The sequence below is a fragment of the Lontra canadensis genome, unplaced genomic scaffold, assembly GCF_010015895.1.
Source record: "Lontra canadensis isolate GAN:19392208 unplaced genomic scaffold, GSC_riverotter_1.0 scaffold12, whole genome shotgun sequence".
NCBI classification, from domain to species: Eukaryota; Metazoa; Chordata; class Mammalia; order Carnivora; family Mustelidae; genus Lontra; species Lontra canadensis.
The window spans coordinates 10,937,361-10,951,531 of NW_022631006.1; the positions used below are offsets into that span (position 1 = coordinate 10,937,361).

Genomic DNA, 14,171 nt, shown 5'->3' on the forward strand with positions numbered 1-14,171 from the left:
TCTCAGTATAGATCAGTGCCCAAAGCTTCAGTTGAATAATCTGCTTTTGGTTTATCTGCTAGTTGGTGATCATTGTTGACCTGTAATAGAATGGACCAAAGTGCTTGGTGAATTTTGTTTTAGATGGCTCCAATTTTCATTAGACTTTTTAAGGAACAATGTCTACAGCCCATTTTTCACCAGTTTTCTGTAGGCCGTTAGCCAAGGGATCAAATCATTCTTAAATACTGATAGATTGTTCTCTTTAAATGATTGGACAATTTCTTTCATCTTCCACCTGAATTTTAGAATGGCGAGAGTATCATGGTTGAACTTGCAGCTGGACCTTTTGGAAACAATGAAAAGGTAGGGATGGCAATTAAATAGAAATGGCTGTCAGTGTATATATGTGTGTCCAGTTAATAATTTTGCCTTCCTGTGTAATCCATTGGTCATGTAGTGCATGTTAAGGTATTGTAAAACTTTATTTCTCACAAAATATAGCCCTTTTCTTAGTTATTCTAAATTATTAAACACCTATTGACTTGGGTTTCATCCTAGAATGATGGAAACTTGGTGGAAGCCACTGCTCAACCCTCAGCTCCCCATGAGAAAGTAAGGATTGTATTTCAGATATGTTCATTGGACTTTAAATCATACCCTCTGAGACAAGACTCTTCTTTGGGGGAAAAAATCCAGATTTAAAAAAAAAAAAATCTGTTTCAAGGCCAGAGTCCTATTTTTGGTAAAAAGGAAAAAAAAAAAAAAAAAAAAAGGTTAGATGTGGGGATACTGGACTAATACTGTTAACCCTCATGTGTTTTGGGTTTCATTTTTCCAAAACTGTATCTATTTCTTTCAAGCTTTCTGTGCATTCAGAGTATATATGTGTGTAGCTTAGGTTCTCTGATTTCAAGTTCTAAAATGTCTATTTAAAAATGTTAAAACAATTACTCTCATATCAATCCTTCCCTTTCTAAGAGATATGGGTAAAGATTCATAAGAGGTTTATTAGTGCCTTTTTTTTTTCCCCCCATAATTACAGTTACCAGTAGTCATCAGGGTACCAAAGCTGGCCTATTTCTCAGTAATGAGTGTGTGCCTCATGCCAGTTTCAATACTGGGTTTTGGAGACATTATTGTACCAGGTAAGCAGTTGTTTGTAACAATTCAGTAAGAATATACTGACGGTTTAAAATTGCCAAATGTGGGGCGCCTGGGTGGCTCATTCATTAAGCATCTGCCTTTGGCTCAGTTCATGATCCCAGGGTCCCAGGATAGAGCCTCGCATTGGGCTCCCTGCTTGGCAGGGAATCTCCTTCTCCCTCTCCCACTCCCCCAGCTTGTGTTCCCTATCTCACTGTCTCTCTCTCTCTGTCAAATAAATAAATAAAATATTTTAAAATAAATAAATAAATAAAAATTGCCAAATATTTAGTATCTATTAAAAGTTACCTATTCTGTTATTAAGTATTTGTGGCTATTGCTAGAGCTCGGATCAGTGAAGAAAACAGAAAAAAAAAAGCATTTCAAAGGGTAGAAGATAAAGCCCAAATCTCCCATGGCTCAAAAAATATCTTAGAGGAAGTACCTAGGATCAGTTTGACCTACTTGCCCAAGAAAGTATGTAACAAAACTCTTTAAAAGTTGAACTTAAGGGGCACTTGGGTGGCTCAGTGGGTTAAGGCCTCTGCCTTCGGCTCAGGTCATGCACGATCCCAGGGTCCTGGGATGGAGCCCCGCGTCTGGCTCTCTGTTCAGCAGGGAGCCTGCTTCCCTTCCTCTCTCTCTGCCTACTTGTGATCTCTGTCTGTCAAATAAATAAATAAAATCTTTTTTAAAAAAAAGTTGAATTTAATAATACCAAATGTATTGCACTTTCTATGACTTCTATTTTAAAAAAATAGTTATGGGTTAGGAAAAGTGGTTTATGATTACCAGGCAAGGTCATGATCAAGAGAAGAAACATAATAGAATGCAAGCTTGTAGGAAATTATGATACAAAAAATACAGCATATAGCATATCTTCTCTGACGGATTATTCTCATTGGGCTATCTATAGGATAAACTTAATCCCAGCCCAGGAATAATATAGCCTAGAAGTATTTACTAGTCTTTCTTAATCAGCCAAGAGTTTGTCCTTTACTTTTCTTATAGTCTCTCTGTACTAACTGCCTGTGAAGGGGTAAAAAGTATGGGCTCATCTGCAAAAGCCCTTTCATTTACATAGTAAAGCCAGGCAGAGAGAGAAAAGCCAACAGCTTTGCCTTGTGAGTTGGCATGGCAAAGTCCAGTGTAGCAACTCTTAGTTCATTTTCTAGGATAGATCACGGGTTAGGCCACAGAGCAAATCTTAGCAAATTTAAGAAGATTGAAATTACATACCAAGTATATTTTCTGACCACAATGGTATGAAACTAGAAATCAATAACAGGAAGAAAACTGGAAAATTCACAAATACATAGAAATTAAATAAAATAGTTTTGAACAACCAGTGCATCAAAGAAAAAATTAAAATAGAAATTTAAAAATATTTTGACAAAAATGAAAAGAAACAATATCCAAACGCTTACAGGATGCAATAAAAGGAGTTCCAAGAGGGACGTTTATAGTGATAAGCACATACATCAAGAAAATAGAAAAGCAGAGAAGCACCCTAACTTTATATGTAAGGAACTGGAAAAGGAAGAACAAACTAAGCCCAAAGTTAGCTGAAAGAGGGAAATAGGATTCAGCAGAAATAGAGAACAGGAAAACAGTAGAAAAGATGAATAAAAAGTAGAAAAGATGAATAAAACCAAGAGTTGGTTATTTTATTTTATATATAGATTTTTAAAAATTTATTTGAGAGAGTAAGCGAGAGAGAACACAGGAGGAGAGGGGGGAAAGAGCAGAGAGAGAGGGAGAAGCAGATGCCCTGCTGAGCAGGGAGCTAACTTGATCCCAGGACTCTGGGATCATGACCTGAGTTGAAGGGAGATGCGTAACCGACTGAGCCGCCCAGGTGCCCCAGAGTTGTTTTTTAAAAAGATAAACAAGGGGCACCTGGTTGGCTCAGTCATCAGGCATCTGCTTTTGGCCCAGGTCAGATCTCGGGGTCCTGGGATCTAGCCCCGCATTGGGCTCCCTGCTTAGCGGAAGGCATGCTTCTCCCTCTCCTATTTGCCCTGCCTGTGTTCTCTCTCTCGCTTGTCTCTCTCTGTCAAATAAATAAAATCCTTTTAAAAATAATAATAAATAGGGACGCCTGGGTGGCTCAGTTAGTTAAACGTCTGCTTTTGGCTCAGGTCATGATCCCAGAGTCCTGGGATCGAGTCCCAAATGGGGCTCCTTGCTCAGCTAGAGCCTGCCTCTCCTTCTGCCCCTCCCCTTGCTCATGCTCATGTGCGCTTTTGCGCTCTCTCTCTCTTTCTCAAGTAAATTAATAAATAAAATCTTTAAAGAAATAAATAAATAAAGACATAAACAAAAATGACAAACCTTCAACTAGACTAACCAAGAAAAAAAAAGAGAGCACCCAAATTGATCAAATCATAAATGAAAGAGGAGATATAACCACAGAAATATAAAAAATTTTCTCCATGTCATGCAATATTAAGCAGCTAAAAAAAATCATGCCTTTAAACACTGTTTAATGGTTTGGGAAAATGTTTAGAAATGGCATTAAGTTAAAAAAAATTATATAAAATTTTGTCCAGAATTTGAGGTACCTTAATGTTCTCACGGTGTGAAAATGAGTGTTAAATACAAGGCAGCATGTATTATTGCCATAGTTAATAGTTGAATTTGCATTGCTGTTACTGTTTTAAGAAAATAACGTGTTTGGTGGGTTTGGTTTTTTTTTTAGGCCTCTTGGTTGCGTATTGTAGAAGATTTGATGTTCAGACTGGTTCTTCTTCTGTATACTATGTTTCCTCCACAATCGGTAAATTTTTGTTTTGTCTTCCTATTATGTTGTACTGTCTGTAGGAAAAGGTTGAGGTCTAAAAGTATGGAGTCCTGGACTCTGATTCTTCAGCGTTAATTAATAAGTTTTCCCATCAAAAAGGAATAATACTTTACTACCTATATCATAAGGTTTTGAGATTTAAAAAATTATATGTGAAAGAAAATAATTAGATTTTCTATCTTAAATGCTTATTAGAGCATCTGGCACATGACTAGTCAATAAATTATATAATATTAGATTTTCTTAAAATACTATATGATTGACAATGTATTTATATAAATGAATATGTGACACAATAACATCTCACCTGGGACAGCAGAAATAATTGTCATTTATCCCTCTATTTCTCTTATTGAGAATAGGAAGCAAGCCAAAAAATACTTCTAAACGTATCAAACAGATATCTCAAAGTCCATACCAGAGTTCTTTACTCTTAGGTAAGTGGCCTGCTTCAGAGCCATTTAAATACTGTTCTGGTAAAGTTTTCAATTCCACAGTGGAGTAAAATGCAGTAAATTAAAAGTGTATGCTAGTAGGAGAGAAGGTTATTACTAGGAATAGGAATGTGACAGCAAGAAAGAATAGCTAAGTGAATGAAAAGCTGATAAAAAGAAAAAATAACTATAAGGAAATAAGAAAAGCAGTTCAAGGCTACTGAGAATGGTATTATCAGAGGGCATGGATGTATTAAAGTCCAGCACCAGTCAGTGTGATAGAATACAAGAACACTCAATGCAAAGGCAGGTAAGAGGGCTCTGTCCATTGCGCTGTATAACTTCGGCAGTTCACTTAACTTCCCTGGTCCTCCATTGCCTTGCCCGTCCTTAAAATCAGGAGGTAAACTGAGCTGTCTATAAAGGCTCTGTTAGCTCCAATATTCTGAGATCCTGTGTTCATGGTGAGACGCTGAGTCATCAAGGAGAGATCAGATGATGTTTTGTGTGCCCTTGTTGAAGAAGTCCAGGAAGTATATAATCAGAATGAAGATTTTCCAAAGATTTTAGTACCTACAGGTACAAATTTTAGTTATCTAAAATGTGCAACAAACAACTCAGCATCCTTAATGGTGACCGTTAATGGAGATTTCTTGAATTATTGTCTTTGTCAATGATTAATGATTCGAGTAATTATAATTGAAACACTAACCAGTTTCCAAACTTTCAAAAGCAATGAGGTATGTCTCTGCTAATGGCTGTCTAGGAAGATAACAAAATGAGGGAAAAAGTCATAGGGCAAAAATTGTGCTCAGAAATATTTGAAACCACCACTTCAGTAAAGGAGTCAGAATCCACTTTGGTAGCTGTAGGTCTAAAGTCAACTGCCACCCCTCTGCTCCCATTCTCTTGAAGCTGACTTGTTTGTGCCTCATTCTTCCGTGTGCCATTGGGAAGTGGCAAGTGGTCTTTGGAAAGCAGCAGGTAACATGTAGAAATGACTGATAATTGGTGTTCTTCTTACAGCCTATGCTGTTGGCATGATACTCACATTTGTTGTTCTGGTGCTGATGAAGAAGGGGCAGCCTGCCCTCCTCTATTTAGTTCCTTGCACACTTGTTACTGCCTCAGTTGTTGCCTGGAGACGTAAGGAAATGAAAAAGTTCTGGAAAGGTAGCAGCTATCAGGTATGTGCTTCTATCTCAGTTGCCAAGCTATGACATAATTCACTGACTAACTTCAGCTGGGACCCGCCTATATATATCACAGCTTTTATGTGACCCAGAGTTTCCTTGGATCTGTCAGGATGTCCCAGGTTTTTTCCACCATTACCACCTCTTTGTCCACCAGCTGCTCAGCAGTTCTTATCCCTACGGTGGTCTGATGCCAAAACCCTGGTGGCTCAAGCCAAAGCTACCAAGAAGCAGTGGGAGGGCATCAGGGAAAACCAGAATAGCATTTCAACATGAGTTTTCAAATCCACACACAAATAGATTTCACGAAAAATAATACTGTATCAAGTCTGAGAGACTGACGTTAGTTCTTTATAGTAAAAGTCCTGAGGTTTTGCAGATAAAAAGCATGTACTCTCGGGGCGCCTGGGTGGCTCAGTGGGTTGAGGCCTCTGCCTTCGGCTCAGATCATGGTGCCGGGATCCTGGGATCAAGCCCTGTGTCAGGCTCTCTGCTCGGCAGGGAGCCTGCTTCCCGTCCCCTCTCTGCCTACTTCAGATCTCTCTGTCAAATAAATAAATAAAATCTTTAAAAAAAAAAAAGCATGTACTCTCTACAGCACCTAAATGGGTCTACCTAAATTAAATAGGGTACCCGTTTCAGATTTAAATGGATCAAGACCAACTTCCCTGGAACAGAGAAAATCGTGATAGCAGAATCTGGTGTTTGAGTTTTTTCTTCATTGAAGTTAAAACCCTTTCTTTTCCTGAATGTTCTTGATATTCCAGTTAAATTTGTTTCCATTGAAATTAAAGAGCGTTGGGAAACTCCAGCCTGTTAAAGGTCAGGGCTGTGGCATCGATCCCTTCATGAGGCAGTTAGCTCTGCTTTGCCCTATTACAACAAACTACCTTCCTCCATCTGCCCTCGTACATGCGTGTTAGTAGTCACATGAACAAAAACAGAAGTACTTTGGGTGGATGCCTGCAATTCTGTTAGTAGATAAGCAGTTCAAAGTTCACATCCACCTTCTGGTTGGTCTGTAGCATCATCTTTATTTAACAAAAAATGATTCACATACAAAGTTAGACTCCTATGTTTGGAAGAAGCACTGTCTAGAATTCTTTTGGGTAAATCTTGTAATTCCTTTGAAATTTGGTTAAAATAATAATACCTGCTCTGTCTACCTCACAGTGTCATTGTCTCAACTTACATTTGTGCACAAAGAATTATGGCCACAAGTCTTTTTTTTTTTTTTTTTTTTTTTTTTTGCCACAAGGCTCTTAACTAAACGAGTAAGATAGCTCATAACTTTTACATGAAAAGGACACCCACGTAGAGTTTTTTATTTATTTAGATTTTTAAAAATTAAAGTGTGTTCTACAACACACCTTTGAAAGTCACATCCCAAAAAGTACTATTCACAGTCATTTTCTTAAAATAGTGTTATATTTCTTCATTTAGCAAATGTTAGTTAAGCAGTTCTGTGAGCCAGGTGCTATTTTAGGTGCTGTTGATAAAAGATGTTGATAAAAGGCTTACTCTCATGGCCTCTTGAAAGTTAGAGGTGAGTGGAGGATGCAGATAGTCACTGACAAAGTGTGATAAATGTATTTATTAGTTATGGTAGGGTGCCATGAAAGCTAGCAATAGGATACCCAGTGCTTGTCATTTTTTGACAGTCAAAGGTGATTTAGGGAAGACTGCTTTTTTTTTTTTTTTTTAAAGATTTTTATTTATTTGAGGGGCGCCTGGGTGGCTCAGTGGGTTAAGCCTCTGCCTGCGGCTCAGGTCATGATCTCGGGGTCCTGGGATCAAGCCCCGCATCGGGCTCTCTGCTTTGTGGGGAGCCTGCTTTCCCCTGCCTCTCTGCCTACTTGTGATCTCTCTCTCTCTGTCAAATAAATAAATAAAATCTTTACAAAAAAAAAACCAAACAAACAAAAAAAACCCTTAAAAAAAAAAAAAGATTTTTATTTATTTAAGAGAGAAATGAATGGGAGGAGGGGCAGAGGTGGAAGCAGAAGAAGACTTCCTACTGAGCAGAATCCTGACCTGACACTTAACAGACACTTAACTAACTGAGCCACCCAGGCACCCCTTAGGCAAGGCTTCGTAAAGAATGTTAAATTTATGTTGAAACTTTTAAGACTGAGCCATGTGTTCCATATGGAGGGAACCATGTCTTGAAATGCTCAGAGGGAAGAGATCATGGCACATCTAAGAACTAAATGAAGTTTAGGATGACTATAATGTTGAGTAACAGCAGGAAATGAAAACTGGAGAAGGATACTAAATAAAGCAATTGATGGTAAGAAAATTCATTTTAAAATATCTGAAAAGTTAAGACAACTTTAGTTATACACTTCTCACTTTTGTAGTGTGGTCTCATAATTTTATTAGGTAAAGACATTCAAAATATAAAATAACACATTGTAATAAAAAGTGTGCAGTCTGGTACCAGACTGCCTAAGTTTAAGTCTTGTTTTGTTAATTATTAGCCACATAACCTTAGGCAAGTTACTAGCTTCTTGGTGCCTCAGTTTCCTTTAATGTAAAAAGGAATAATCATCATCCTACTTCAGAGGGTTGTTGTATAAAATATGCAAATTGCTTAGAATAGTGCGTGGCACATCATAAACACTGTGCATTTGCTATTATTTATAGAAATCGGGGTTTTTTGTTTTGGTTTATTTGTTGGCTTGGTTGTTATTTTTCAGTTCATTAACTAGGTTTCCATTTTCCCAGTTTGAACATTAAAACTTAAGGTCTTTGTTAGATCTGATTCTTTTAACTTATTTGCAGAAAGATTTGATAGCCATCACAAGCCTCAGGGGGGAAAAATCTGTTAAATGCAGCCATTTTCCCACTGTACACTAGATTTTTTTAAAACATGAAGAACAGACACATGCTGAAATTTAAGGCAAGTTAGTTGCAGAAAATTATAAACTACTGCCAGAAGAGAATTTTTTTTAAAGAAAATTAGCATTTTCAGAAGTCATAGAATGTAATGCCTTTACAAAACTATTCCCCTGTTACTGTGAAAAAGGAAATCTCATTGCTTCTGTCCAATCTTTAAAGTCAAAAAATCAATTTAGCTTTAATGTTGCCATTTGTGGGAGATAGTATCTTTTAGGCTTTGGAATCCGTTCTGGCAAGTCACTTGGTCTGTTAAGACTCTGTCTCCTCGGGCGCCTGTGTGGCTCAGTGGGTTAAGCCTCTGCCTTTGGTTCAGGTTATGATCCTAGAGCCCTGGGATTGAGTCTCGCATCAGGCTCTCTGCTTGGCAGGGAACCTGCTTCCTCCTTTCTCTCTCTCTCTCTCTGCCTACTTGTGATCTCTCTCTGTCAAATAAATAAGTAAAATCTTAAAAAAAAAAAAAAAAATGACTCTGTCTCCTCATCCATAAAATGAGGTTGGATCTATAGGCAGTTAGGAGAATCTGTAATTCATAGTGGTGGGTTACCACAGGGCTTGGTAGGGCAGGGGGATGAGATCAGGTAAGTCTAGTAAGTCTAGGCTGAGGCTTTGAAAGTATAACTTGGAACCTCAACAAGTGTGGTAAAGGAGAGGGAGACTAGGTATCAACCCAGTGTAAGGGCGGCCTGAAGATCAGCCCTGGAGTCTGGCCTCAGGCCGTTGTTCATCTCATCTCTCAGGGTAACGTGTCATAACCTTTTCCCTCCTCTCCCCTGCCTCCATTATGTTCATAGTATTGCCAGACTGTTTCCAAAATATGCCTTAATATTATTCCCAACTCAGAATCTTCCTTCTCCAAGCAGATATCCAAGAGTTCTTCAGTTGAAATTAGGTTCACCTTTCCCCACATTTTTTATGGACTTTGTACTTCTTTTTTTTTTTTTTAAAGGATTTTATTTTTATTTATTTGTCAGAGAGAGAGAGAGGAGAGAGAGAGAGCGCACAGGCAGGCAGAGTGGCAGGCAGAGGCAGAGGGAGAAGCAGGCTCCCCGCCGAGCAAGGAGCCTGATGTGGGACTCGATCCTAGGACACTGGGATCATGACCCGAGTGGAAGGCAGCCGCTTAACTGACTGAGCCACCCAGGCATCCCTGGACTTTGTACTTTTTTTTTTTTAGCTTTTATTTATTTATTTGACAGAGAGAGAGATCACAAGTAGGCAGAGAGGCAGGCGGGGGAGGGGGTGGGGGAGAAGCAGGCTCCCCGCTGAGCAGAGCGCCCGATGCGGGGCTCGATCTCAGGACTCTGAGATCATGACTCGAGCGGAAGGCAGAGGCTCAACCCACTGAGCCACCCAGGCGCCCCTGGACTTTGTACTTTTAATACTTACTAACATCTGCCTTGTAGTGTAGACATTTATGTGTGCCTCCCTCAGTAAGCTATTATCTTCCAGGTATTAGGAAACTACAGTGCTGATAACTGTTTTATGTAGTATAAATTCTCAGTTAATGTTATGGAAATTTTTCATGCAAAGCAACTTTAATGTTCAGTCCTTAATCCACTGACCTTTAGTCACTTTTGTGTGTATGTGTATAAGTTTGTGTTTTAGCAGCCCTCATAGAATTACCAAAATTATTACAAGGTTTGTAAAATTGAGGCCCTTTTAAAGCATTAAATCAGACTTGTGTCTTTACAGTCTTTATATATAATCTTTTTTTTTTTTTGCAAGTGCCAAAAGTTTTTGCTACTATTTGATAAATCAAATATAAAACAGATAATACAAAATAAAACCAGAATCTAAGATGATGGCACACTTGTTTATGCTGCTAATCATTTGGTTCATTCCAATGCCTGGTGTTGGAGTGAATGCAAGAATAGTGGTAGTAAAAAGCAGGCCTTTGCACTAGACACTTTTTAAATGTCATGGTTTAGCCCTGATAGCCTTTTTATGCTTTTTTATGCTTTCTTATACCCCATTTGTTGCTGAAACATAGAGACTTTGTGAAAGAACTTTAGTATTTTATTTAGTCTTTTGGCCCTTTCCATGAATTTTTCTGATCAAAAGAAGTAATATTTCTATAGGATTTCACTGAAATAGTACTGATTTGGAAATCCTAGTTGTATATTCTATAACTTAAAGCTACTAACACTATTACTTGCTATGAACTTTTTTTCTTGACTGCTTCAAGAGCTATGATACTCAGTTCCATATGATTCTACCCAAGGTCTTAAGTTCTGATTACTGTAGAATAAATAAAGATGTTTCTTCTCTAGAGAGAAAAGTCAACTAGTAGCCTAATTACTTTGGCACAAAGAACAACTAGGAGACATCATCATTTTAGGGGATTTTTTTGTTTCTAATACTAAATCAGAGGAGTTAGATTTATGGAACAACCTCCAGTGGGCTATTTTATTCTGGGTAGGAAGTAAGTGTTCAGTTTGTTGATATCCAGTAAACAGTGGGTTTGTCTCTGTTAAATGTCACTAGTGCTTCTAATTATTTTTAGAAGTCACAAGCTGTAACTGACAAGTCAGAATACAGAGATACTTAGAACAACGCTGCTTTAATATCAACAACTCTCCAGTTACTCCCCTTTAATGAGAGTTTTAATAGAGTGTTTCTGGAGATTGGTCCAATTATAAATAAGCAGAACTATCAGAAGATGCCAGGCAAGCCAACCCAGTATCAGAGGACATCTTTCCAAACTGAGCTTGCTTATTTACAAATGTTACAAAAACGATACCAATTTTATTATCTATATCAATTTTGTTAATGTTTTGTTAATGTTTTTAAAAACCTAGTCCAAGGTTGCATTCATGTTTCTATAATGCTTTTATTGAAAAGTCAGTAAAGAAAAGTAAATACAGAGTATAGATCTTCTTAATAAGTTGATTTTGAAAGTTTTTTTTTTTTTTTTAACAACTACATTTACATATATGGTTAGGGATTAGATTATAGTGCCTGAGGTCCCTGAGGATTAGGAAAGAAAAGTCCCTGAGGATTAGGAAAGAAAAGGCATGTGATAATTTAGGGGGTGGAAGCTGTGAATTCAGTAGGGTACAGGTGCCAGGGCAAGATGCTTTCCCCACCATCCATTCTGCTCAGGCTGCCTCCGTTCTCTTTCCCTGCAGCTCCAACCTCTCACACCCAGAATTTCTAAACTGCTAGAAGGAAAGGGACCTAAATATATCTTACATGCTTCTCCTTGCTCTCCCTCATTTAAATGGTGACTATAATCAACTCTTCAACAACATTCATGTGTTTTGTGTGGGAAAGTGTTTGATAAATGTGTTACCTGTCTCAACTGGGTTTTTGTCTCCTCCTCCCCCCCCAAAGTAGTACAAACATGTAACTATCTTAATCTTGGGGATATGTTTGGCAAATACAGGACCTCAGAATTGATTTTTTGGGGACTTGAGATGACTCATAGAGTCCTGGCAGGATTGGGCTTTATAAGCTGTGTCTGTTTTCTTAAGACAGTTGTCAGCTAAAAGCCTCAGCTCTTGTGGTATTCTTGTCTGGCGAGGTCAGAGACCCCATTTGGGTATGATCCCGCTGTCTGCTTCCTTTTCCAAAAAACACTAAAGCTTTTAGAATCACTTTACAAAAATAGGAACATTTATCTTGCTGGTCTTCCTTCTAATTCTTGATAAAGAAGGGAAAATGTGCATCACAGTACTGAAAATCACTCATCTAAAAATCTTTGACAATCTTCACAAAGACATTAAGTAGGTACTTTTTCCTATTTCTAAGTAATTTTATGTGAAGAACACAATGAAAACATTTAAGCAGTTTCTTCTTCCTTCTGCCTTCATCCCAGAGGTAAAAAAATTTATATAGGCCTATGGATGAGCAGAGCTGAAGTGACTGAAAAAAGTTTAACTGGTAATTCCTCTAGAGTAGTCTATTGCAAATGTATTCTTGATTTTATTTTCAGAGAATCATTTGACCTTAAGTTCCTTCCATTTATTTGGTTTTGGTAGAAATATTTGTTACACAGTATTTCCAAAATTTCATGCATCATTCTGAAATTATTTTACAGTCAGTTCAAGGTGTCAACCAGGTTACGCTGTCCCCAAACTAGCAGGTATTCTCACAATGACTTGTGGGGTCATTTTTAGTTTTTTCACCTTTAACAGTGAACAGTGAACACGGCCTGGAATCACATCCTAGAATGAGCATCGGGAATATCTTCCTTTGGTGGTAGAGTTTCTACTGCCATGAAGGGCAGTTCATATTGGGAAATAGAAATAGTGGAAGATTCAGAGAAAGCATTTATCAGATTGACCCTGAGTCAAATGATTTAGGCTTTTCATGTCACCCTGACCATATCCTTAGGAACGTGGACATTAAACCAGTGCATTGCTCTAAAGAGAATGCCCAGTTCCATGGAGTGCTCCTTGTCTCTTTAAGATTGATTTACTTATTATTTGAGAAAGAGCCAGCATGAATGGGAGGAGCTGGAGAGGGAGCAGCAGACTCCCCACAGAGCAGGGAGTCAGACGTGGGGCTCCATCCCAGGACCCCAGGATCATGACCTGAGCCACAGGCAGACACCTAACCCACTCGACCACCCAGGCATCCCCTCCCTGTCTTTTCTAAAAAGTGGGAATCCTTTGGCCAAATTAGTAAATATTGAGGGCAAGTTGAAATTTTGCATTTCCTGACATTTTTTATTTATGCCTAGGTGATGGACCATCTGGACTATGCAACAAATGAAGAAAACCCTGTGACTGCTGGGGAACAGATTGTTCAACAATAGTATTATGTAGACCTGCAATAATGTGTCAGTTGATTTTCTACGAATAGAGTTTGACTTTTTAAATTGACTTTTGAATTGACAATCTTAATGAATCTTCAATGATATGCTTGCAAATATATATTTTTAAGAGCTGGTACTGACAATTACATCAAATAATTGAAACACATTTGCTTTTAACTGTGTTAAAATTGTGCCTTCACATTAAATAAAAGCTTATGGTCTGTGTAACTTTGAAGATCTGTTACATACAGTATATTTTTCTAAAGAACTGTCTTGACCCACCCCATACTTTCTTACTGAAATGTTTCTTTCAACTCCTAGTAATAGATAAAAGTATTTCTGTCAGAGTGAGTTTCTGAACAGATTTTACTGTCAAGAATTATGTAGATTTTATGCTCTGTAGAAATAACTGCCTAAGACCATGTTAGAAAGCAGTTCAGTGATGAAATTTTGGACCTTTTCACTGCAGAGGTTAGAAAAATATAATTGGGGAATATATATAAATGGATATTTTTGTAGCATAAGTTTTTTTTAAGTCCCAGTCTTTTTTAAACTTGAAAATCTAAATTACTTTAGTCTGCCTATGTATTATAGTAAAATATTTTTCAGATATAAAGAAACATAATATATAGAACTAGTCATTAAAAGGACACAGAAACTGAAATCCGCAGTTTTCAGTGGTCTGTTTTTCTTGAAGAGGTAGCTTAAATTTCTACACTAACATTCAGTTTTGTCATGGTATTCCTTATTTGTGAAATTTGGTTCTGTTGATGTTCAGGCTTGAAATTTGTAAAAAGTATTTATCAACTTCTCTGTTAACACATGTGGCTCATTGTGTGAGTACAGCAGCCCTAACAGTCTCTCCTCACCCCCTCAACCACCACCTTTTTTTTTTTCCTAATTCCCACTCCTTCCCCTATAAGAAACCAATGTTAATCTTTTAATATTTTGATGAA

General features: G+C 37.8%; 1 protein-coding gene across 2 annotated transcripts in view; it reads left to right on the plus strand.

Annotated features, from left to right (window-relative positions):
- Positions 1 to 13,450, plus strand: part of SPPL2A (signal peptide peptidase like 2A) — a 48,342-nt gene extending 34,892 nt beyond the window's left edge. The window contains exons 11-16 of one of the 2 annotated variants that reach the window (XM_032856495.1): positions 289 to 345; positions 541 to 594; positions 1,025 to 1,127; positions 3,827 to 3,904; positions 5,389 to 5,549; positions 13,141 to 13,450. In XM_032856495.1, coding sequence (XP_032712386.1) covers positions 289 to 345; positions 541 to 594; positions 1,025 to 1,127; positions 3,827 to 3,904; positions 5,389 to 5,549; positions 13,141 to 13,215 — 528 coding nt within the window. In that variant the 3' untranslated portion in view covers positions 13,216 to 13,450. The remainder of the gene's footprint in view (positions 1 to 288; positions 346 to 540; positions 595 to 1,024; positions 1,128 to 3,826; positions 3,905 to 5,388; positions 5,550 to 13,140) is intronic. The other variant, XM_032856496.1, reaches the window with a different exon arrangement.
- Positions 13,451 to 14,171: the final 721 nt, after the last annotated feature.